The following is a 22,393-nucleotide window of genomic DNA, read 5'->3' on the forward strand; positions in this document are numbered from 1 at the left end:
CACTAGATCACTCTCCTACCATCTCTCCATCTTTCCACACCTCCACTTCCATCCCTCCATCCATCTCCCCCTGTTTCTCATCTCTCTCTGTGGGGATATGATGAGTAAGCCATCAAAATTAAAACCATTAGCTAACGCAGAAGACCACTCTCAGAGGACAACTGTCTCTCTATCTGTCCTCTCTCTCTGTCCTCTCTAACCCATGCTGGTCTTTCTGACAGTTTTGTATGTAATGATATTAACTGTTAGAAAATTAGTGGTCGGAGATCATGTATTTTTTCAGACAGTTAACTTCCTTCTCATTACCCCACAGTATATTTTAATAGCCCAATAGTTAGACCCATGGGAGCAGCAGTTATTGGACCAGCTGGCATTTCAGTAATAGCTCAGAAACAGGCCCTGAGTGGGCTGTGCCGGGCGGTACAGAGGGAGGGAGGGCGGGGGAGGGAGGGAGAGACAGGGCGGGGGAGGGAGGGAGGGAGAGACAGGGCGGGGGAGGGAGGGAGGGAGAGACAGGGCGGGGGAGGGAGGGAGAGACAGGGCTAGGATGGACTGAGGTGGGAGAATGGAGCAGGGGTGGATACAGAACTAAGACAGGGGCAGGGCTGGGCTGGGGTACAGACAGGGGCAGGGCTGGGGTACAGACAGGGGCAGGGCTGGGCTGGGGTACAGACAGGGGCAGGGCTGGGGTGGGGTACAGACAGGGGCAGGGCTGGGCTGGGGTACAGACAGGGGCAGGGCTGGGGTGGGGTACAGACAGGGGCAGGGCTGGGGTACAGACAGGGGCAGGGCTGGGCTGGGGTACAGACAGGGGCAGGGCTGGGGTACAGACAGGGGCAGGGCTGGGCTGGGGTACAGACAGGGGCAGGGCTGGGCTGGGGTACAGACAGGGGCAGGGCTGGGGTACAGACAGGGGCAGGGCTGGGGTACAGACAGGGGCAGGGCAGGGGTACAGACAGGGGCAGGGCAGGGGTACAGACAGGGGCAGGGCTGGGGTACAGACAGGGGCAGGGCTGGGGTACAGACAGGGGCAGGGCTGGGGTACAGACAGGGGCAGGGCTGGTCCCTGAGGGCAGGGTCAGCTGCTCCTTCACAGGAGGCACTAATAACAGCCCACTGCTGATGACAAACACATCCACCTCAGGAGGACGCTTAAGATTAGAATCAATCTGCGTTGTCTCTCTTTCTCCAGCTTGTTCTTTTTCCAGCAATTCAAAGTTGAATATTCTGTTCTCTCTATCTAATGCAGAAATACTTTAGTAAAAGCTACGGCTCCCCTTTAATATAGTCTCTTTCTGTGTTTATCTCTATAGAGAAACTGTCTGTGAACACAGTTAACTAGTCCCAGAGGGTTTGAGAAACACACTGACATTAGAGAATCACAAACACACCACACACACTCCAACAGCCGTACTTGACAGTGGGGCAGGGAGAAGCCCAATCTGGAGTGTGTGTGTAGTGGGGTGTTGGAGGGAGTCACTGGTGGTCAAAACTGACATTAGCGTAACCAAGCCACATGTGGAGCGTTGTGTGTCTATACATGTGACTGTGTGCGTGTGTTTGTGGCAGGAGTGGTGAGGTGTCTTATGTGGATTTCCTTTGTCCTGTAAACAGCCTGATGACAGACCCCTTTGTTTCAAGAAGCAAATACTGCTGCTGCCAACCCTAACACAGCCCTAACACAACCCTAACACAGCCCTAACACAGCCCTAACACGGCCCTAACACAGCCCTAACACAACCCTAACACAGCCCTAACACAGCCCTAACACAACCCTAACACAGCCCTAACACAACCCTAACACAGCCCTAACACAGCCCTAACACGGCCCTAACACAGCCTAACACAGCCTTAACACAGCCCTAACACAGCCCTAACACAGCCCTAACACAACCCTAACACAGCCCTAACACAACCCTAACACAGCCCTAACACAGCCCTAACACAGCCCTAACACAACCCTAACACAGCCCTAACACAACCCTAACACAGCCCTAACACAACCCTAACACAGCCCTAACACAGCCCTAACACAGCCCTAACACAACCCTAACACAGCCCTAACACAGCCCTAACACAGCCCTAACACAGCCCTAACACAACCCTAACACAGCCCTAACACAGCCCTAACACAACCCTAACACAGCCCTAACACAACCCTAACACAGCCCTAACACAGCCCTAACATAGCCCTAACACAGCCCTAACACAACCCTAACACAGCCCTAACACAGCCCTAACACAACCCTAACACAACCCTAACACAGCCCTAACACAACCCTAACACAGCCCTAACACAGCCCTAACACAACCCTAACACAGCCCTAACACAACCCTAACACAGCCCTAACACAGCCCTAACACAACCCTAACACAGCCCTAACACAGCCCTAACACAGCCCTAACACAACCCTAACACAGCCCTAACACAACCCTAACACAGCCCTAACACAGCCCTAACACGGCCCTAACACAACCCTAACACAGACCTAACACAACTCTAACACAACCATAACACAGCTAAAGATCTTCAGCCTTCAACTCTGACCCCACTGACTCCAGCCACCCCTTGAGCACTCCTGCCATCCTCCCTAGACCTGGAGCTCTTTGAGACCAACAGTTTCAGGTCAATAGGCAGGCTAAGATAAGTGGGGAAAAGCGTGTCAACTTTAGTTAACAAAGTGATCGTCTTAAAAATTATGTGTGGTTTGTTTTTTTACCAGACTAACCTCTCCAGCTTGTCTGGTAATTAAAACATCAGTAGTCAGCTTGTGGTAATGCAAGAAGCCACTGAAATATATCGCTTACAATGCATATGTAGATAGTTAAAGATAACAGGCTACTCTCTCTCTTATTACATCTAGGTACGTTTCTGTTGATTTCTTAATCACAATGTTTCCAACATTCTGAAGAGGGAAGTTGAACAACTCATGCGAGCTTGTGTCGGGAACGCCCACGCTTCCTGGATACGAGCACGTATTGCCGTATGAATGTGACGTCAGAACGTGTTTGAGCCCGAAAATGTTCGTCTGTGTTGTTAGATTTCGAAGGAACTGGGGACTTTGCGAGGAAATAATACACAATTTGCCGTGAGGAAGGCGAACGTAAAACATAGATTCATACACCCTAGTTAGTTATACTCCAACTGCGTACAAAGATTGCGTTTTTCCGGTGACCCGAGTGGGGAGTTAGCGCGATCGTTTTCCCGGAGTGATGTCGAATCCTGGGACTCGAAGGAACGGGTCCAGCATCAAAATCCGGCTGACAGGTAAAGCGGACTGAAGGCGTATACAGTGTAGCTAGCTAATGTTGGGTCTAAATGTGTTAGTTAATTGCAAGTCGGTTAAATATGTAACGCAAATAGTCACACTTAACAAGCCATGACACAAGCTGACGAGAAATTCAGTAGCCTACAACTGTTGTGTATGGCCAAACATCCGTTTTTTCTGTTTTAAGCTTAGCCAGCTTTAGCTAACGTAAGCTACTAGTAGCGTACAGCTAACACAGAAAGCAGCACTGAGACCAGGTAGCACACAGATCATTCATCAACTCCGCTGGGCTGCTAGTTTAACACTTGACTGAAATTAAATTACATTTCACTTTATCTTGCTTTCTACTTGTACAAGACAACAGTTGCTAACTCGCAGCAGCTAACAAGAAAATACCTGCTTGAAAGCCAGCGTCAGCGGTTTCACTTCTTTGCTGGTACTGTAGCTGAACAATGTTTTGTTATTTTAGCTGTTATAGTTATAGCTCGCTAGTTAGCGAGCTAACCTAGCGTAGCATTATCTCAACCCGATTTGCAAGCTAGGAAAGACAGCTCGCAGCTTGACCTGAATGCGATGTTTGCTTTGAGGGATCGACCAGACAACTGTTGCAGCGGGCGACTATCGATCAATTGGTTCCTTTCCCATGATAACTCAGATTATCTAGTTGGTGTAGACGTTCCTTTTCGAGAAGATCTAGCATTTGATGGACTGGGCTAACGGTAGCTCCTAAACGTATAATACTGTCTTGTAAAATAGGTAGATTCTAACGCTACCGTTCAAACATTTTAATCTATGTCAGTCAGCTAGCATTTATGTCTGCTTCAAGAAAATGGCCAGTGTTACTGAACTGGACAAGTTCATTCTTATGATCTTGCCCTCGGGCCAGACTCCTCTCAGTTATTTGACGCTGCAGAGATGCTGGATGGGGGGTAGAAAGGCACACACTGCTGGAACAATGGTTTTTACTGTAGCCGCTGTTGTCGCCATGCGGGCCGGCCTGGGGCCACCATTCACATGCAAATGCGGCCCCTGTGCCGCTGGGTAGACGCCTTTTCCAACCCTCGTTCACAGTCACACACACATCAGTATTCAGCCCTGTGGTTTGGTAGCTAAGTGCTGGTGATTCCCGCTAGACCAAGCACAGCTAGCTGCTCAGTAATGATTATTCTGTGTGTGACAGGCTGGCTGTGTTGGATACATGTGTGCATCATTCAGAAAAAATGCAAGGCTGCTGACTGACACAAATACTTCCCCCATATGCCAGCCTGTCTGTTCAACAGTCTGCTCACCCTAACCCATCCCGCTCTGTATATGTAGCTAGCTAGTGTTTGGGTGCATTTCTCTGTGAACAGACAGGGTCATTACCCCCAACTGTGCCCCGCCCCCACAGGTATGATTGGAATTCTAATTGGCTGAGGAATGTGTGATGAGCGAATGGGAGCAAAGCTGTTTGGCCAGCCAGTGGACTGTTTAGTCTGTGTGTTTGTGTTTGGCCTAGATCTGAGACCTCTGTCTGCAGTTCTAGACCTGAGACCTCTGTCTGCAGTTCTAGACCTGAGACCTCTGTCTGCAGTTCTAGACCTGAGACCTCTGTCTGCGGTTCTAGATCTGAGACCTCCATCTGTGGTTCTAGATCTGAGACCCCTGTCTGTAGTTCTGCGGTTCAGCAGAAAGAGAGGGAGAGTTTAAGACCTAATTGAGACAGCGTGTAACTAAGTGAATCTCAGGTCAAGGATCCTAGCTAATGCCTTTGTGTTTGGGTCCTGTGCACTCGGGCACACACGCCTCCCTGTCTGCATTGTTCTATGTTCAGGGACTCTAACTAGAACTGGGCAAACTGTGTGTGTGTCTAGGGGTTCAGAGTCTGTAAAGACCCAGCCTGCTTTGAAACTCTTTCTTGACAGGCTACCTGCTTACAGGCACCCAGTTTTAACAAACTGTGTTCAGCCTGTTTTCCTTATCAGCTCTTCCTGTTGAAGTTAGTTGGACACATCTCAGAGTTAGGCTGTGTCACACCAGCCACCTGGTACTGGAGAAAGCAATGTGCTGGAGAGAGGAGAGAGCAGTGTGCTGGAGAGAGGAGAGAGCAGTGTGCTGGAGAGAGGAGAGAGCAGTGTGCTGGAGAGAGGAGAGAGCAGTGTGCTGGAGAGAGGAGAGAGCAGTGTGCTGGAGAGAGGAGAGAGCAGTGTGTTGAAGGGAAAAGGGAGGAGAGAGCAGTGTGCTGGAGAGAGGAAAGAGCAGTGTGCTGGAGAGAGGAGAGAGCAGTGTGCTGGAGAGAGGAGAGAGCAGTGTGCTGGAGAGAGGAGAGAGCAGTGTGCTGGAGAGAGGAAAGAGCAGTGTGCTGGAGAGAGGAGAGAGCAGTGTGCTGGAGAGAGGAGAGAGCAGTGTGCTGGAGAGAGGAGAGAGCAGTGTGCTGGAGAGAGGAGAGAGCAGTAATCCTCTCAGTGGGCACGTGCACACACACACACAGCAAAGAGCGAAATTAACTAACACTGTTAATCATAATCCATCACCCAGGCAGATCCCTCAGGTGGGTGTATGGTTTGTATCGGGGGGGGGGGGGGGGGGGGTCTTGTGCTTTATGTTCCAAGGTGGTGTTGGTATTTATTGTAGATAGCTACACCTGTACACCCGACTCACCTTCGTGGACAGAGCTTCCTGTCAGAGAGAGCTACCTGTCAGAGAGAGCTACCTGTTAGAGAGAGCTTCCTGTTAGAGAGAGCTTCCTGTCAGAGAGAGCTTCCTGTTAGAGAGCTTCCTGTTAGAGAGAGCTTCCTGTTAGAGAGAGCTACCTGTTAGAGAGAGCTTCCTGTCAGAGAGCTTCCTGTCAGAGAGAGCTTCCTGTTAGAGAGCTTCCTGTTAGAGAGAGCTTCCTGTTAGAAAGAGCTTCCTGTTAGAGAGAGCTTCCTGTTAGAGAGAGCTACCTGTTAAGGGGGGAGCTTCCTGTCAGAGAGAGCTTCCTGTTAAGGGGAGAGCTTCCTGTTAAGGGGAGAGCTTCCTGTTACAGAGAGCTTCCTGTTAGAGAGCTTCCTGTTAGAGAGCTTCCTGTTAGAGAGCTTCCTGTTAGAGAGCTTCCTGTTAGAGAGAGCTACCTGTTAAGGGGAGAGCTTCCTGTGTCAGAGAGAGCTTCCTGAGAGAGCTTCCTGTTAGAGAGAGAGAGAGCTTCCTGTTAGAGAGAGCTTCCTGTTAGAGAGAGCTACCTGTTAAGGGGGGAGCTTCCTGTCAGAGAGAGCTTCCTGTTAAGGGGAGAGCTTCCTGTTAAGGGGAGAGCTTCCTGTTACAGAGAGCTTCCTGTTAGAGAGCTTCCTGTTAGAGAGCTTCCTGTTAGAGAGCTTCCTGTTAGAGAGCTTCCTGTTAGAGAGAGCTACCTGTTAAGGGGAGAGCTTCCTGTCAGAGAGAGCTTCCTGTTAGAGAGAGCTACCTGTTAGAGAGAGCTTCCTGTTAGAGAGCTTCCTGTTAGAGAGAGCTTCCTGTTAGAGAGAGCTTCCTGTTAGAGAGAGCTTCCTGTTAGAGAGAGCTTCCTGTTAGAGAGAACTACCTGTTAGAGAGAACTACCTGTTAGAGAGAGCTTCCTGTTAGAGAGCTTCCTGTTAGAGAGAGCTTCCTGTTAGAGAGAGCTTCCTGTCAGAGAGCTTCCTGTCAGAGAGAGCTTCCTGTTAGAGAGCTTCCTGTTAGAGAGAGCTTCCTGTTAGAGAGAGCTACCTGTTAGAGAGAGCTTCCTGTTAGAGAGCTTCCTGTTAGAGAGAGCTAGCTGTCAGAGAGAGCTTCCTGTTAGAGAGAGCTTCCTGTTAGAGAGAGCTTCCTGTTAGAGAGAACTACCTGTTAGAGAGAACTACCTGTCAGAGAGAGCTACCTGTTAGAGAGAGCTTCCTGTTAGAGAGCTTCCTGTTAGAGAGAGCTAGCTGTCAGAGAGAGCTTCCTGTTAGAGAGAGCTTCCTGTTAGAGAGAGCTTCCTGTTAGAGAGAACTACCTGTTAGAGAGAACTACCTGTCAGAGAGAGCTACCTGTTAGAGAGAGCTTCCTGTTAGAGAGAGCTACCTGTCAGAGAGAGCTACCTGTTAGAGAGAGCTTCCTGTTAGAGAGAGCTTCCTGTTAGAGAGACCTTCCTGTCACAGTGGAAGCCAGGCAGCCTGGAGTCTGAAGGAAGAGTTTAGGAATGCCTGTGACATTAGAGAGGGTGACAGAGAGATACTGGGAGGGAGAGCGTACATGAGTCACCTCTGACAGGAAGTGGAGTAAGAACACAGAAGTAACCTCTCCCTCCAGTTCCCCTTTCATCCTCCCCTCTCTCTCCATCTGTCTCTCTCCTTCTGTCCCTCTCTTTCTTCTCTCTGTTCCTCTGTGTGTGTGTATGTGTGTGTGTGTGTGTGTGTGTGTGTGTGTGTGTGTGTGTGTGTGTGTGTGTGTGTGAGGATATATACTCTAGGGCTGCAACTAACGATTATTTTAATAATCAATTTTTTAAATTAATTAATGAATCGGATTAAAAACACAAAAAAGCACGATTTTCCAACCCTTTATTCAAAAACAAAACTGACAGTGCAAATTCACAGTTTTTCTGCACACTAGTCACTTATACACTGTCACCTCACTGTACCTCGCCAACAGGCTCCTGTATGGTCATTGACATTGCACTATTGTACTGTACTCCACTTAGGTTAGAATAGGTTATAGGGTTGGAACAGGTTCTTGTGCATTTAGGGTTAGTATAGTGTACTATCTATTGTTATCTGTAATTTAGGAAGTTTTAGTATTAGGGTTAGTATAGTCGATATTTATTGCTATCTGTATATGGAGGAAGTTCACTTATTTAAGCTCAGCATTGATGTAAATTGTGTTCCGTGTACTTATACGTTATGTTATGCCAGGTGCTTGCATTGTCTTGTCTTAAGAATTTCAGTGCCCAGTCTAACCTTGTGTTGTTCTGTGTACCTGACAATAAAAGACTTGAAGTTGAACACAGTGCAAAACATCTTCAGAATGTGCACAAACAGGCACACAATTTTGAAAAAGTTATTAATATTAGCGTGGATTTAATGTTATTTTCCAAGATGAGCAATTCATTAGAGTTTTGTTTAAAACTTTATTGAAAATTGAAAGGTTGTGGAAGTAGGCCAGACTTTATTAGAATAATCTGGTGTATATATATATATATATATATATAAAAAAGTTTGAAACTTTATTGAAAAAGTAAAGGCTGTGGAAGTATACCAGACATTGTTAAGATACTCTGGTGTCTGTTTGAGATTTTATATTCCTAAAAACCTTAGTCATTTTTCAAAATGGTATGGGTTGTTTGTACCCGGTCCCTAACGCGATGCTGCATGGTATGGGTTGTTTGTACCCGGTCCCTAACGCGATGCTGCATGGAATGGGTTGTTTGTACCCGGTCCCTAACGCGATGCTGCATGGTATGGGTTGTTTGTACCCGGTCCCTAACGTGATGCTGCAAAGCATCTTCCGAATGTGAGACGAATGTTGAATATGAAACTATAACTTCACCTCGGTCAATTAACACACCTTTTCGATGTATTTAGTGTGAAATGCTCCCACACCTTGGATGGCTTGGGTCGTACTGATTTCTCTGCCTCCGACATGTGTTTCAGAACAACGTTACTCAACAACGTCTCTCCAATGGTCTTTCCTATACCTCCGCTCCGCGCTCAACTAAACTTTTTTTTTTTAAATACTCAAACATCGTAAAAATCGCACGACATAACGAATCGATAATGAAATTCATTGCCAACGCTATTAATAATCGATTTTAATTGATTCGTTGTTGCAGCCGTAATATACTCTCTGTCCCTCTGTGTGTGAGGATAGATACTCTCTGTCTCTCTGTGTGTGAGGGTAGATACTCTCTGTCTCTCTGTGTGTGAGGGGTAGATACTCTGTGTGTGAGGGTAGATACTCTCTGTCTCTCTGTGTGTGAGGATAGATACTCTCTGTCTCTCTCTGTGTGAGGATAGATACTCTCTGTCTCTGTGTGTGAGGATAGATACTCTATGTCTCTCTGTGTGTGAGGATAGATACTCTCTGTCCCTCTGTGTGTGAGGGTAGATACTCTCTGTGTGTGAGGGTAGATACTCTCTGTCCCTCTGTGTGTGAGGGTAGATACTCTCTGTCTCTCTGGCAGTGTGTGAGGATAGATACTCTCTGTCTCTGTGTGTGAGGGTAGATACTCTCTGTCTCTCTGGCAGTGTGTGAGGATAGATACTCTCTGTCTCTCTGTGTGTGAGGATAGATACTCTCTGTCTCTGTGTGTGAGGGTAGATACTCTCTGTGTGTGAGGGTAGATACTCTCTGTCTCTGTGTGTGAGGGTAGGTACTCTCTGTCTCTCTGGCGGTGTGTGAGGGTAGATACTCTCTGTCTCTGTGTGTGAGGGTAGATACTCTCTGTCTCTCTGGCAGTGTGTGAGGATAGATACTCTCTGTCTCTGTGTGTGAGGGTAGATACTCTCTGTCTCTCTGGCAGTGTGTGAGGATAGATACTCTCTGTCTCTGTGTGTGAGGGTAGATACTCTCTGTCTCTGTGTGTGAGGGTAGATACTCTCTGTGTGTGAGGGTAGATACTCTCTGTCTCTGTGTGTGAGGGTAGATACTCTCTGTCTCTCTGGCAGTGTGTGAGGATAGATACTCTCTGACTCTGTGTGTGAGGGTAGATACTCTCTGTCTCTGTGTGTGAGGGTAGATACTCTCTGTCTCTCTGGCAGTGTGTGAGGGTAGATACTCTCTGTCTCTGTGTGTGAGGGTAGATACTCTCTGTCTCTCTGGCAGTGTGTGAGGATAGATACTCTCTGACTCTGTGTGTGAGGGTAGATACTCTCTGTCTCTGTGTGTGAGGGTAGATACTCTCTGTCTCTGTGTGTGAGGGTAGATACTCTCTGTCTCTGTGTGTGAGGGTAGATACTCTCTGTCTCTCTGGCAGTGTGTGAGGATAGATAGACTGTGGTATGTATTAGTCAGGAAGAGGGGGAGGATGAGGAAGAGGGAAGGATATCCTTGAGGCATTCTCAGTGCATTAATCACAGGAAAGAGACCAGGAGGCGAGAAACCACAGCCATCTCCGCCCCCCCCCCGCCCCCCCTCTGTCTCCTTGGTGTCCCTTCGCCTGTGTGGACTAGGCCTCCATGTGGTGCTGCCTGGGGAGATCCTGCATCCCATACTACATCCTGCTGGATTCCACTGTGATGAGACAGAGATCACAGAACCTTGCTTACCTGACTTTTGTGTTTCCCCATCCTGCCAAGCCCATAGACCAGGGGCTGCTTCTGGAATGGGAACAGCTATACTGGAGCATGTTCCTGCACTGTGCTGCAGCGCTGTGCTGCAGGGCTGTGCTGCAGGGCTGTGCTGCAGGGCTGTGCTACAGGGCTGTGCTACAGGGCTGTGCTGCAGGGCTGTGCTACAGGGCTGTGCTGCAGGGCTGTGCTGCAGGCCTGTGTCCTTGTGTAGTAATGTTACCTGAGATGTTTACTGTCAGTGTCTCTGGGTGCTGCTCATAGCTGGGTGTTCTATCGTAGTAGAACAAGGCTCCCACCTGACCTGGTCCCTAACCTCATACCAGACAGTCTAGACCTCACACACACACACACACACACTTTAATCACAACACACACGCTGTACTCTGTTTGGATTGTCCACTAATACACACACACAGAAAGAGTCTAGGTCAGAATGAGCTTTGCAGTCTCTGAATCCTCAGAGACATGCAGTCAAGGGGATCCACTGTTACTGAAGGCAGAGCTGGCTCTGTCAGTGTGTGTGTGTGTCTCCCCATGGTGTTATAATGCTGTATAGTCTGTAGGCTATTGTCAGCCTGTAGTTAGGCTAAGGCATCCATACATTATCTTAACTAACATCCAGCTCATTCAGAAAGCCCACGCACTGACACAGGCTTGGGAACTGCTACATTCTACTTCCCTGTGCACAATGCTCTGAAACATCCATAATACACATTTATTCATTTATGCATAATACAAACCCAATGCACACTGATCCAAAGTCTTGTGGTTCCAGATCTGTGTTTGTTGATTTGATTCTGATTAGTGCCAGTGTGTTCTTACTGTTTTGTCGGGGGAATGTCCCTGTACTTACTGTAAGTTGCTCTGGATAAGAGCGTCTGCTAAATGACTAAATGTGAATGTGTGTCTCTCCTCAGTATTATGTGCCAAGAACCTCGCAAAGAAAGACTTCTTTCGTGAGTATCCTGTCCTTCTTCACAGCTGCTTTTAACTTTTATCTTTCTCCTATCTCCCAACCCCCCCTCCCTCCTGTAGCTGCCCCCCCCCCCCCCTCCTGTAGCTCCCCTTCCCTCCTGTAGCTGCCCCCCCCCCTCCTGTAGCTGCCCCCCCTCTCTCTGTGTGCCTCCTCCCAGCCTGCCCTCCGCAGCATGGCCCCTGTCAGACCTTGTGTGGAGCTGCTTGTGTTTGTGTTGCAGGGCTGCCCGATCCGTTTGCCAAAGTGGTTGTGGACGGGTCGGGCCAATGCCACTCCACTGACACCGTCAAGAGTACCCTCGACCCCAAGTGGAACCAGCACTATGACCTGTGAGCCACCTGTGTGTGTGTGTGTGTGTGTGTGTGTGTGTGTGTGTGTGTGTGTGTGTGTGTGTGTGTGTGTGTGTGTGTGTGTGTGTGTGTGTGTGTGAGAGAGAGACAGTGAGAGAGAGACAGTGAGAGAGAGACAGAAAGAGAGAGAGACAGAGTAACAGACACACTAGTAGAACCACTGAACATGTGTGTTTCAGATACATTGGGAAGACAGACTCCATCACCATCAGTGTGTGGAACCACAAGAAGATCCATAAACGGCAGGGTGCCGGGTTTCTGGGCTGCATACGACTGCTCTCCAACGCCATCAGCAGGCTAAAGGACACAGGCTGTACGTCACACACACACACACACACCAGGCTGTACGTCACACACACACACACACACCAGGCTGTACGTCACACACACACACACACACACACACCAGGCTGTACGTCACACACACACACACACACCCTTCAGTAGTGGAATGACTAATGTGAAAGGCTTATTACTGCATAGCACTTTGAGTAATATCTGTGTCTTTCCCGATCTATCCATCTCTTCTCCTCCCTCTCTCTCTGCCCTCCCTCCCTGCCTCCCTCCCTCCCTATCCCTCCCTGCTTCCCTCCCTAACCCTCCCTGCCTCCCTCCCTATCCCTCCCTCCCTCCCTGCCTCCCTCCCTATCCCTGCCTCCCTCCCTCCCTATCCCTGCCTCCCTCCCTGCCTCCCTCCCTATCCCTCCCTCCCTCCCTATCCCTGCCTCCCTCCCTCCCTCCCTATCCCTGCCTCCCTCCCTCCCTATCCCTCCCTGCCTCCCTCCCTATCCCTCCCTCCCTCCCTGCCTCCCTCCCTATCCCTGCCTCCCTCCCTCCCTATCCCTGCCTCCCTATCCCTCCCTATCCCTCCCTCCCTGCCTCCCTCCCTCCCTATCCCTGCCTCCCTCCCTATCCCTCCCTCCCTGCCTCCCTCCCTGCCTCCCTCCCTCCCTATCCCTCCCTCCCTGCCTCCCTCCCTATCCCTCCCTTCCTATCCCTCCCTGCCTCCCTCCCTTCCCCCCCTTCCTATCCCTGCCTCCCTCCCCATCCCTCCCTGCCTATCCCTCCCTCTCTCTCTGCCCTCCCTGCCTCCCTCCCTATCCCTCCCTCCAGACCAGCGCCTGGACCTGTGTAAACTGAACCCCTCAGACAGTGATGCTGTCCGGGGGCAGATTGTAGGTAAGACTGGACACATCACGCACCCTAACACACACACACACACACACATCACGCACCCTATCCACACACACACATCACGCACCCTAACACACACACACATCACGCACCCTATCCACACACACACATCACGCACCCTAACACACACACACACACACACATCACGCACTCTAGCCCCACACACACTCATCACGCACCCTAACACACACACACATCACGCACCTTAACACACACACACATTTCTAAACAGTTTCCCTCTTGTGTTTTAGTGAGTTTGCAGACGCGAGACCGTATAGGCAGTGGGGGTCCTGTGGTGGACTGTCGGGGTCTGTTAGAGAATGAGGGGTGAGTCTGCCTGTCTGTCTGCCTGTCGGTCTGGACCCTATAGGACTGCTATACAGAGCTGAAACATAAACAGGAATTGACTGTAAAGGAATGTTACAGATAACTTAACATGGTCTTAGAGAACTCTTGGTCCTGATTGGTCTGTGTGTGTGCAGGCCTGTGTTTGAGGGCTGTTTCAGCGAGGAGCCGCTGCCGTACTCAGACCCCACGGGCGCCGCAGGGGGAGGGACATGCCGTCTGGACTCACCCAATCAGGAAAGCAGGCTCCAGACCCAGCGAATCAGAGGCCAGGACTCCAGAGGCCACGGCCACACCCCTCAGAACCGACCACATGGACACCAGTCACCTGACCTGCCTGAAGGCTATGGTAACGAGAGAGAACTGGAGAGAGTGTGGCTAGGTAGAGAGAGGGTGTGGCTACGTAGTGAGAGAGTGTGGATAGGTAGAGAGAGGGTGTGGCTACGTAGAGAGAGAGTGTGGCTACGTAGAGAGAGAGTGTGGCTACGTAGAGAGAGAGTGTGGCTACGTAGAGAGAGGGTGTGGCTACGTAGAGAGTGTGGCTAGGTAGAGGGAGGGTGTGGCTACGTAGAGAGAGAGTGTGGCTACGTAGAGAGAGAGTGTGGCTACGTAGAGAGAGAGTGTGGCTAGGTAGAGAGAGAGTGTGGCTACGTAGAGAGAGAGAGTGTGGCTACGTAGAGAGAGAGTGTGGCTAGGTAGAGAGAGAGTGTGGCTACGTAGAGAGAGAGTGTGGCTACGTAGAGAGAGAGTTTGGCTACGTAGAGAGAGAGAGAGAGATGGGTGTGGTGAGCAGTGTCAAGTACAGCCAGTAATGTGTGTGTGTGTGTGTTTCAGAACAGAGGACCACGGTGCAGGGCCAGGTCTACTTCCTCCACACACAGACAGGGGTCAGCACCTGGCACGACCCCCGCATACCCAGGTAAGACCTCCTCGCTCCTCCTCCCCTCCCCCCCATCCCTCTCCCTCCAGCTGACTCACTCACCTCCTCCGCTAAACCACTGATTCTGGATTCTGATTGGAGAATTTGTCGTGGGGGGGGGGGGGGGGGGGGGGGGGGGGGGGGGGGGGGGATACTGACAAAGCCAACCAGGTTAAGGGACTTGATTGGTAAACAATATGCAGAGTGGTGGTAGATGGTGGACTGTGATTGGCGTCAGGCTCAGCAAGGTGGACTGTGATTGGTTTAGGGACCTGACCAGTGTTAGCTGTGAGGAGTTGGGTCCGCTGCCGGTTGGCTGGGAGGTCCGAAGCACAGTGTCCGGAAGGATCTACTTTGTGGACCACAACAACCGAACCACTCAGTTTACTGATCCCCGCCTACACACCATCATCAGGTACACACACACACGCACACAGAAGCTATGAAGGGCTGTTGCAAAGCTAAACTAAAATGGACTATATATAAATGAATGTACTAAACCATAATCAACTCAATCAAAGTTAAAAAGTCTAAACCATAATAACAATACACACACACAAACACTAACTTTCTCAAACTAAGAGTTTGTGTGTTGTGTCCGTTTCTCTTTACCTGTACCTCCCCCTCTCCTCCCCCCTCTCCTCTCCCCCTGCGTCTCCCCCTCTCCTCTCCTCTCCCCCTCTTCTCTCCTCCTCTCCTCTCCCCCTCTTCTCTCCTCCTCTCCTCTCCCGCTCTCCTCTCCCACTCTCCTCTCCTCTCCCTCTCTCCTCTCCCTCTCTCCTCTCCCCCTCTCCCGCTCTCCTCTCCCCCTCTTCTCTCCTCCTCTCCTCCTCTCCTCTCCCCCTCTCCTCTCCCCCTCTCCTCTCTCCCTCTCCTCTCCCGCTCTCCTCTCCCGCTCTCCTCTCCTCCTCTCCCCCTCTCCTCCCCCCTCTCCTCTCCCCCTCTTCTCTCCTCTCCCGCTCTCCTCTCCCCCTCTTCTCTCCTCCTCTCCTCCTCTCCCCCTCCCGCTCTCCTCTCCCGCTCTCCTCCTCTCCTCTCCCCCTCTTCTCTCCTCCTCTCCTCTCCCGCTTTCCTCTCCCGCTCTCCTCTCCTCCTCTCCTCTCCCCCTCTCCTCTCCCCCTCTCCCCCTCCTCCTCTCCTCTCCCGCTCTCCTCTCCTCCTCTCCTCTCCCCCTCTCCTCTCCTCTCCCCCCTCCCCCTCTCCTCCTCTCCCTCTCCTCCTCTCCTCTCCCGCTCTCCTCTCCCCCTCTCCTCCTCTCCTCTCCCCCTCTTCTCTCCCGCTCTCCTCTCCTCCTCTCCTCTCCCCCTCTCCTCTCCCCCTCTCCCCCTCCCCCTCTCCTCCTCTCCTCTCCCCCTCCTCCTCCTCTCCACCTCTCCTCTCCCCCTCTCCTCTCCTCTCCTCCTCTCCCCCTCTCCTCTCCTCTCCTCCTCTCCTCTCCCCCTTTCCTCCTCACCTCTCCTCCTCTCCTCTCCCCCTCTCCTCTCCCCCTCTCCTCTCCCCCTCTCTCCTCTCCTCTCCTCTCCCCCTCTCCCCCTCTCCTCTCCCCCTCCTCCTCTCCTCTCCCCCTCCTCCTCTCCTCTCCTCTCCCCCTCTCCTCTCCTCTCCTCTCCCCCTCTCCTCTCCCCCTCCTCCTCTCCTCTCCCCCTCCTCCTCTCCTCTCCTCTCCCCCTCTCCTCTCCTCTCCCCCTCCTCCTCTCCTCTCACCCCCTCTCCTCTCCTCTCCCCCTCTCCCCCCTCACCTCTCCCCGTCCTTCCCCCCTCCAGTCAACACTCCCAGGTGAAGGAGTCGTCCCAGGCCCTGCCGGGGGGTCAGATGGAGGTGGGGGGGGAGGAGGGGGGAGGAGGGGGAGGGGAGGGTGAGGTGGCAGTGCGTTATGAGAGAGACCTGGTCCACAAGCTCAAACTACTGAGACATGAGCTGTCTCTGCAGCAGCCTCAGGCTGGGCACTGTCGCATCGAGGTGTCACGAGAAGAGATCTTTGAGGTACACTCTCACACACACACACCACACTTACACACACACACAGTCAGATGGGCACACTCATGGAGGAGTGATTAGAGCCTCAGTAAATCGATGAAGTTTCAGCTCGTCCAACAGAGTCTGTAGTGAGCCTCTTCCTCTGCCTGGTGCCTGCAGGAGTCCTACCGGCAGATCATGAAGATGAGGCCCAAAGACCTGAAGAAGAGACTGATGGTGAAGTTCAGAGGAGAGGAGGGCCTGGACTATGGGGGCGTGGCCCGGTAGGACCCTGCCCGCCCGCCACCTGACACGCTGTGCTGTGGAACTGTGATGTCATGCTGCTGATGTCATGCTGCTGATGTCATGCTGCTGATGTCATGCTGCTGATGTCATGCTGCTGATGTCATGCTGCTGATGTCATGCTGCTGATGTCATGCTGCTGATGTCATGCTGCTGATGTCATGCTGCTGATGTCATGCTGCTGATGTCATGCTGCTGATGTCATGCTGCTGATGTCATGCTGCTGATGTCATGCTGCTGATGTCATGCTGCTGATGTCATGCTGCTGATGTCATGCTGCTGACCTCGTGACCTTGTGCTGTCTCCAGGGAGTGGTTGTACCTGCTGTGCCATGAGATGTTAAACCCCTACTACGGCCTGTTCCAGTACTCTACAGACAACATCTACACACTCCAGATCAACCCGGACTCTTCCATCAACCCTGTGAGGGTGCACACACACACACTCTTTGACTTGCAAAAAAACACCACAAATGCACACACACACACACACACTTATTCATCCTACATATTCGACACCCTTGCTTCAGTACACACACACAGTATATATAGCAGCATAGATGTTTGTCTTAATTACAGCATGCCATCTCTGTGGGGGAGCACCGACAGGACAGGCTGCTGGCTCATGCCTCAGCTAGCCTGCCTTCCTGTTCCTATGTGTCTGTAACCGTGGTGTCTGTAACTGTGGTGTCTGTAACCGTGGTGTCTGTAACCATGGGGTCTGTAACCATGGTGTCTGTAACAGTACGTCTGTAACCATGGTGTCTGTAACCGTGGTGTCTGTAACCGTGGTGTCTGTAACCGCAGTGTCTGTAACAGTGCGTCTGTAACTGCAGTGTCTGTGACCATGGTGTCTGTAACCATGGTGTCTGTAACCGTGTGTCCCCAGGACCACCTGTCATATTTCCACTTTGTGGGCCGTGTGATGGGGCTGGCTGTGTTCCACGGTCACTACATCAACGGAGGCTTCACCCTGCCCTTCTACAAGCAGCTGCTGGGCAAGCCCATCCAGCTGGGAGACCTGGAGACCACTGACCCTGAGCTGCACAAGAGTCTGGTCTGGATCCTGTGAGTATACACCCACCTGCACACACCTGTACTCACCTACACACAGAGCTCTGAGAGGCTGGTGAGTGCAGATATCAGGCAGGGGGATCAGCTGTGTGTGTGTGTGTGTGTGTGTGTGCGTGTGTGTGTGTGTGTGTGCAGGGAGAACGACATCACATCAGTCCTGGACCACACCTTCTGTGTGGAACACAACGCCTTTGGGAAGTTCATGCAACATGAATTGAAACCTAATGGTCGGAACATCCCTGTTACAGAGGACAACAAGAAGGAGTATGTGAGGTAAGCTGTGTAGAGCGATATTGAGCTGTGTCCAGTAGGTGGTGCTGTGTAGAGCGATATGGAGCTGTGTCCAGTAGGTGGTGCTGTGTAGACCGATATGGAGCTGTGTCCAGTAGGTGGTGCTGTGTAGACCGATATGGAGCTGTGTCCAGTAGGTGGTGCTGTGCAGAGCGATATGGAGCTGTGTCCAGTAGGTGGTGCTGTGTAGAGCCATATGGAGCTGTGTCCAGTAGGTGGTGCTGTGTAGAGCGATATGGAGCTGTGTCCAGTAGGTGGTGCTGTGTAGAGCGATATGGAGCTGTGTCCAGTAGGTGGTGCTGTGTAGACCGATATGGAGCTGTGTCCAGTAGGTGGTGCTGTGTAGAGCGATATGGAGCTGTGTCCAGTAGGTGGTGCTGTGTAGAGCGATATGGAGCTGTGTCCAGTAGGTGGTGCTGTGTAGAGCGATATGGAGCTGTGTCCAGTAGGTGGTGCTGTGTAGAGCGATATGGAGCTGTGTCCAGTAGGTGGTGCTGTGTAGAGCGATATGGAGCTGTGTCCAGTAGGTGGTGCTGTGTAGAGCGATATGGAGCTGTGTCCAGTAGGTGGTGCTGTGTAGAGCGATATGGAGCTGTGTCCAGTAGGTGGTGCTGTGTAGAGCGATATGGAGCTGTGTCCAGTAGGTGGTGCTGTGTAGAGCGATATGGAGCTGTGTCCAGTAGGTGGTGCTGTGTAGAGCGATATGGAGCTGTGTCCAGTAGGTGGTGCTGTGTAGAGCGATATGGAGCTGTGTCCAGTAGGTGGTGCTGTGTAGAGCGATATGGAGCTGTGTCCAGTAGGTGGTGCTGTGTAGAGCGATATGGAGCTGTGTCCAGTAGGTGGTGCTGTGCTGCTGACCCTACTAGACTTCCTGTTGAGCTTGTCTGGCCTAACGAGTCTCCTGACACCTATGCATGCCAGTCGATCTGAAGTGTGTGTGTGTGTGTGTGTGTGTGTTTCAGGCTCTATGTGAACTGGAGGTTCATGCGTGGCATCGAGGCCCAGTTCCTGGCGCTTCAGAAGGGCTTCAGTGAGCTCATCCCTCAGCATCTCCTCAAACCCTTCGATCACAAGGAGCTGGAGGTGACCTGCTCAATACACACACTCACACACTCAGATGAACACACACTCACAAAGAAAATGCATGCACACATAAGCCCCACACACACACATGGACAGTATATACCTGAAAAGGGTGTCCAGTCATTTGACACTGTCTCTCTGTCTAGCTGATCATTGGTGGTCTGGGGAAGATCGACCTGGCGGACTGGAAGGCCAACACACGTCTGAAGCACTGTCTGTGTGACAGCAACGTGGTGCGCTGGTTCTGGCAGGCGGTGGAGGCCTTCAGCGAGGACAGGAGAGGACGCCTGCTGCAGTTTGTCACCGGCTCCACACGGGTCCCTTTACAGGGCTTCAAAGCACTACAGGGTGGGTCACACACACACACACACTACAGGGTGGGTCACACACACACACACTGTCTCACTTATATACACACACACACGTCTCGCCTCCACGTGCACTCTCTGTGTATGAGCGTAGAGCAGTGATAACTAGAGTGTGTGTGTGTGTATGAGCGTAGAGCAGTGATAACTAGAGTGTGTCTCTGTGTATGAGCGTAGAGCAGTGATAACTAGAGTGTGTCTCTGTGTATGAGCGTAGAGCAGTGATAACTAGAGTGTGTCTCTGTGTATGAGCGTAGAGCAGTGATAACTAGAGTGTGTCTCTGTGTATGAGCGTAGAGCAGTGATAACTAGAGTGTGTGTATGAGCGTAGAGCAGTGATAACTAGAGTGTGTGTGTGTGTATGAGCGTAGAGCAGTGATAACTAGAGTGTGTCTCTGTGTATGAGCCTAGAGCAGTGATAACTAGAGTGTGTGTGTGTGTATGAGCATAGAGCAGTGATAACTAGAGTGTGTCTCTGTGTATGAGCGTAGAGCAGTGATAACTAGAGTGTGTGTGTGTAAGGTTCTACAGGTTCTGCAGGCCCAAGGCTCTTCACCATCCATCTGATAGACGCAAACACGGACAACCTGCCCAAGGCACACACATGGTGAGACTAGCCCCTACCTGCACAGTGTCTGTCCATCAGTCTCCATCTCTCCCTTCATCTGTGTGTCTAGATATCCATCAGTCTCCATCTCTCCCTTCATCTGTGTGTCTAGATATCCATCAGTCTCCATCTCTCCCTTCATCTGTGTGTCTAGATATCCATCAGTCTCCATCTCTCCCTTCATCTGTGTGTCTGTCCATCCATCAGTCTCCATCTCTCCCTTCATCTGTGTGTCTAGATATCCATCAGTCTCCATCTCTCCCTTCATCTGTGTGTCTGTCCATCCATCAGTCTCCATCTCTCCCTTCATCTGTGTGTCTAGATATCCATCAGTCTCCATCTCTCCCTTCATCTGTGTGTCTGTCCATCCATCCCAGTGTTTGGTGGTGTTAGTGAGTGTGTAAGCTGTGTGCTCCTGCTTGTGTAGTTTCAACAGAATAGACATCCCACCGTATGAGACCTATGACAAGCTGTATGAGAAGCTGCTGACTGCAGTGGAGGAGACCTGTGGCTTCGCCGTGGAGTGACTCGCTGGGTTTGACTCGCCGTGGAGTGACTCGCTGGGTTTGACTCGCCGCGGAGTGACTCGGCGTGGAGTGACTCGGCGTGGAGTGACTCGGCGTGGAGTGACTCGGCGTGGAGTGACTCGCTGGGAGTGACTCGGCGTGGAGTGACTCGCCATGGAGTGACTCACTCTCTTATGTTCATGTGTTCTCCAACACCTAGCACAGACATCTTTATACAAATGCTTACGCAGATAAACGTACAAACAGTGATGGTTGGTGTCACAATAAACCCAAACCTGCTTCACACACACATACACTCTCTCTCTCTCCGCCCTGCCCCACCCTCTCTGGACAGCTGAGGGGTTTGGGGAGGGGGGGGGCGGGGGATGAGCGAAAAAGTATTTTAGAGTTTTTCAGATGTTTTGAAGAAGCATTTTTATCCTTCAGTTTTAATGAGCTATGATGTCATTCTTCAGAACACCAACAGTGACTATGTCTCTGATGATCCTCCAATCACACACAGTCTCTGATACGGTCTGTATCTGAGGTCAACCAATCAGACGCCTCAGCAGAAAGCAGCGACCAATGGTCTGACAAGCAGATTGATTTAATAGTATTCATGCTTCATGTTTAACCACTGTTTTGTGTGTGTGGGGGGGATTATTTCTGTATGTATGCGAATATGTGTGCATGCCTGTTGTGAGTGTATGTGCGTCTGTCTGTTGTGTGTGTGTGTCTTGCATGGAACCTGGTTATTATTTTTATAAATGATCAAACAAGCCTCTGTTTAGGTTGTGACCGCTCTGATCCACTCTGACCGTTCATGTCTGAGTACTATTTATTACCGTGTGATTACTGACCATGCTGCTACGCTCAACACGAGCCCACACTAAACTCTTCTGTTAGTTCCCAACCTGACTTTTAATCCCAAATTGAGTTTGTAGTCTGATGGCACACAGAGGTCCTCTGACCTTTGACCTGCATGTATTCAGTTAGCAGTGCTGTGGGCGAACCCCGTGGAGGGTTCATGTTCCTGTGTGTGAAATATGCAATAAAGAGATCCAACCCTTTCATTCACAGCTCTCTCTCTCTCTCTATCTAGCTCTATCTATCTCTCTCTCTGTATCTATCTCTATCTAGCTCTGTCTATCTCTATCTATCTCTCTCTCCATCTGTCTCCCTCTACTGTGTGTCTGTCAGTCTGTCTGTCCCTGTGTTCAGCTCATTGGGGGTTTCTTGTGTTTTGTTTCCTTTCCAGACCACCATGAATGAACATTTTTAACACATTAAAACTACATAGAAGTGAATGAAACCCAAGCTAAATGTTGAGCGTGTTGGGATGCATTGTAGGTGGAAGATGACTGTTTGCAGTATCGTTACAATCTACAAGCTTTAGGTTCTGAATTCATTGTGTAATGAATGCAAGCGTATTGTAACTTACTATGTACTAAACATTTATGAAAAAATACAATGTAAATAAGATTATATTAAAGAAACTAAATTGAAAATATGCGGTGTGTGCATTGTGAGTGTTTTCTGGCTGAGGAGAACTTGGTGGAAAACATTGAAGCAAAGATAAAAGACTAATCAGTGTGTGAGAATGTGTGTGTAACGCTGCACTCAAAACCATTATTAATTATTAAAATAATTACATACTACCATTAAAAGCTGTTTATAAGCGTTGGCTTCATGAGGTCAAGTAAAAAGTGAAAACGTTTCTTTTTATATTGCAATTGTACGGGACAGCAAAAAGACTGTTGCCATATTAAAATACAATATCGTGAATATGTAATGTAAATATTGCATTGACGTTATCATTGTATCAGAATTGGATACAATGCACATTTGTGCTTAACAGAATCTGGAGTCTTATTGTTCATACACGAATTTCACGTTTTCAGAATTGTGTGT

At 50.5% G+C, this 22,393-nt stretch overlaps 1 protein-coding gene across 2 annotated transcripts; it reads left to right on the forward strand.

Moving 5' to 3' along the window:
• The first annotated feature begins 2,988 nt into the window (after nucleotides 1–2,988).
• Nucleotides 2,989–21,983, forward strand: smurf1 (SMAD specific E3 ubiquitin protein ligase 1). Of its 2 annotated transcripts, none has more exons than XM_047038578.1 (18): nucleotides 2,989–3,268; nucleotides 11,431–11,469; nucleotides 11,710–11,818; nucleotides 12,019–12,152; nucleotides 12,953–13,018; nucleotides 13,285–13,360; nucleotides 13,516–13,727; nucleotides 14,213–14,297; nucleotides 14,566–14,712; nucleotides 16,062–16,281; nucleotides 16,435–16,538; nucleotides 16,866–16,980; nucleotides 17,446–17,624; nucleotides 17,766–17,903; nucleotides 18,884–19,004; nucleotides 19,151–19,352; nucleotides 19,901–19,976; nucleotides 20,404–21,983. In XM_047038578.1, the coding sequence occupies exons 1-18, from the start codon at nucleotides 3,214–3,216 to the stop codon at nucleotides 20,501–20,503; spliced, it is 2,178 nt and encodes a 725-aa protein (XP_046894534.1). In that variant the 5' UTR covers nucleotides 2,989–3,213; the 3' UTR covers nucleotides 20,504–21,983. The 2 variants fall into 2 exon arrangements, with proteins under 2 accessions (XP_046894534.1, XP_046894533.1); XM_047038577.1 differs by having other exon boundaries at nucleotides 19,892–19,976; nucleotides 20,404–21,982.
• The last annotated feature ends 410 nt before the right edge of the window (nucleotides 21,984–22,393 follow it).

This window comes from Hypomesus transpacificus, chromosome 17 (genome assembly GCF_021917145.1).
Source record: "Hypomesus transpacificus isolate Combined female chromosome 17, fHypTra1, whole genome shotgun sequence".
Taxonomy (NCBI): domain Eukaryota; kingdom Metazoa; phylum Chordata; class Actinopteri; order Osmeriformes; family Osmeridae; genus Hypomesus; species Hypomesus transpacificus.

Bases quoted from the DNA above. Each gene is read 5' to 3' on its own strand.
- smurf1 (XM_047038577.1), top strand. From the start codon at position 3,214: ATGTCGAATCCTGGGACTCGAAGGAACGGGTCCAGCATCAAAATCCGG. The intron at 11,470-11,709 runs GTGAGTATCCTG...TTTGTGTTGCAG, and splicing joins CGCAAAGAAAGACTTCTTTC to GGCTGCCCGATCCGTTTGCC. The intron at 13,019-13,284 runs GTAAGACTGGAC...CTTGTGTTTTAG, and splicing joins TGTCCGGGGGCAGATTGTAG to TGAGTTTGCAGACGCGAGAC.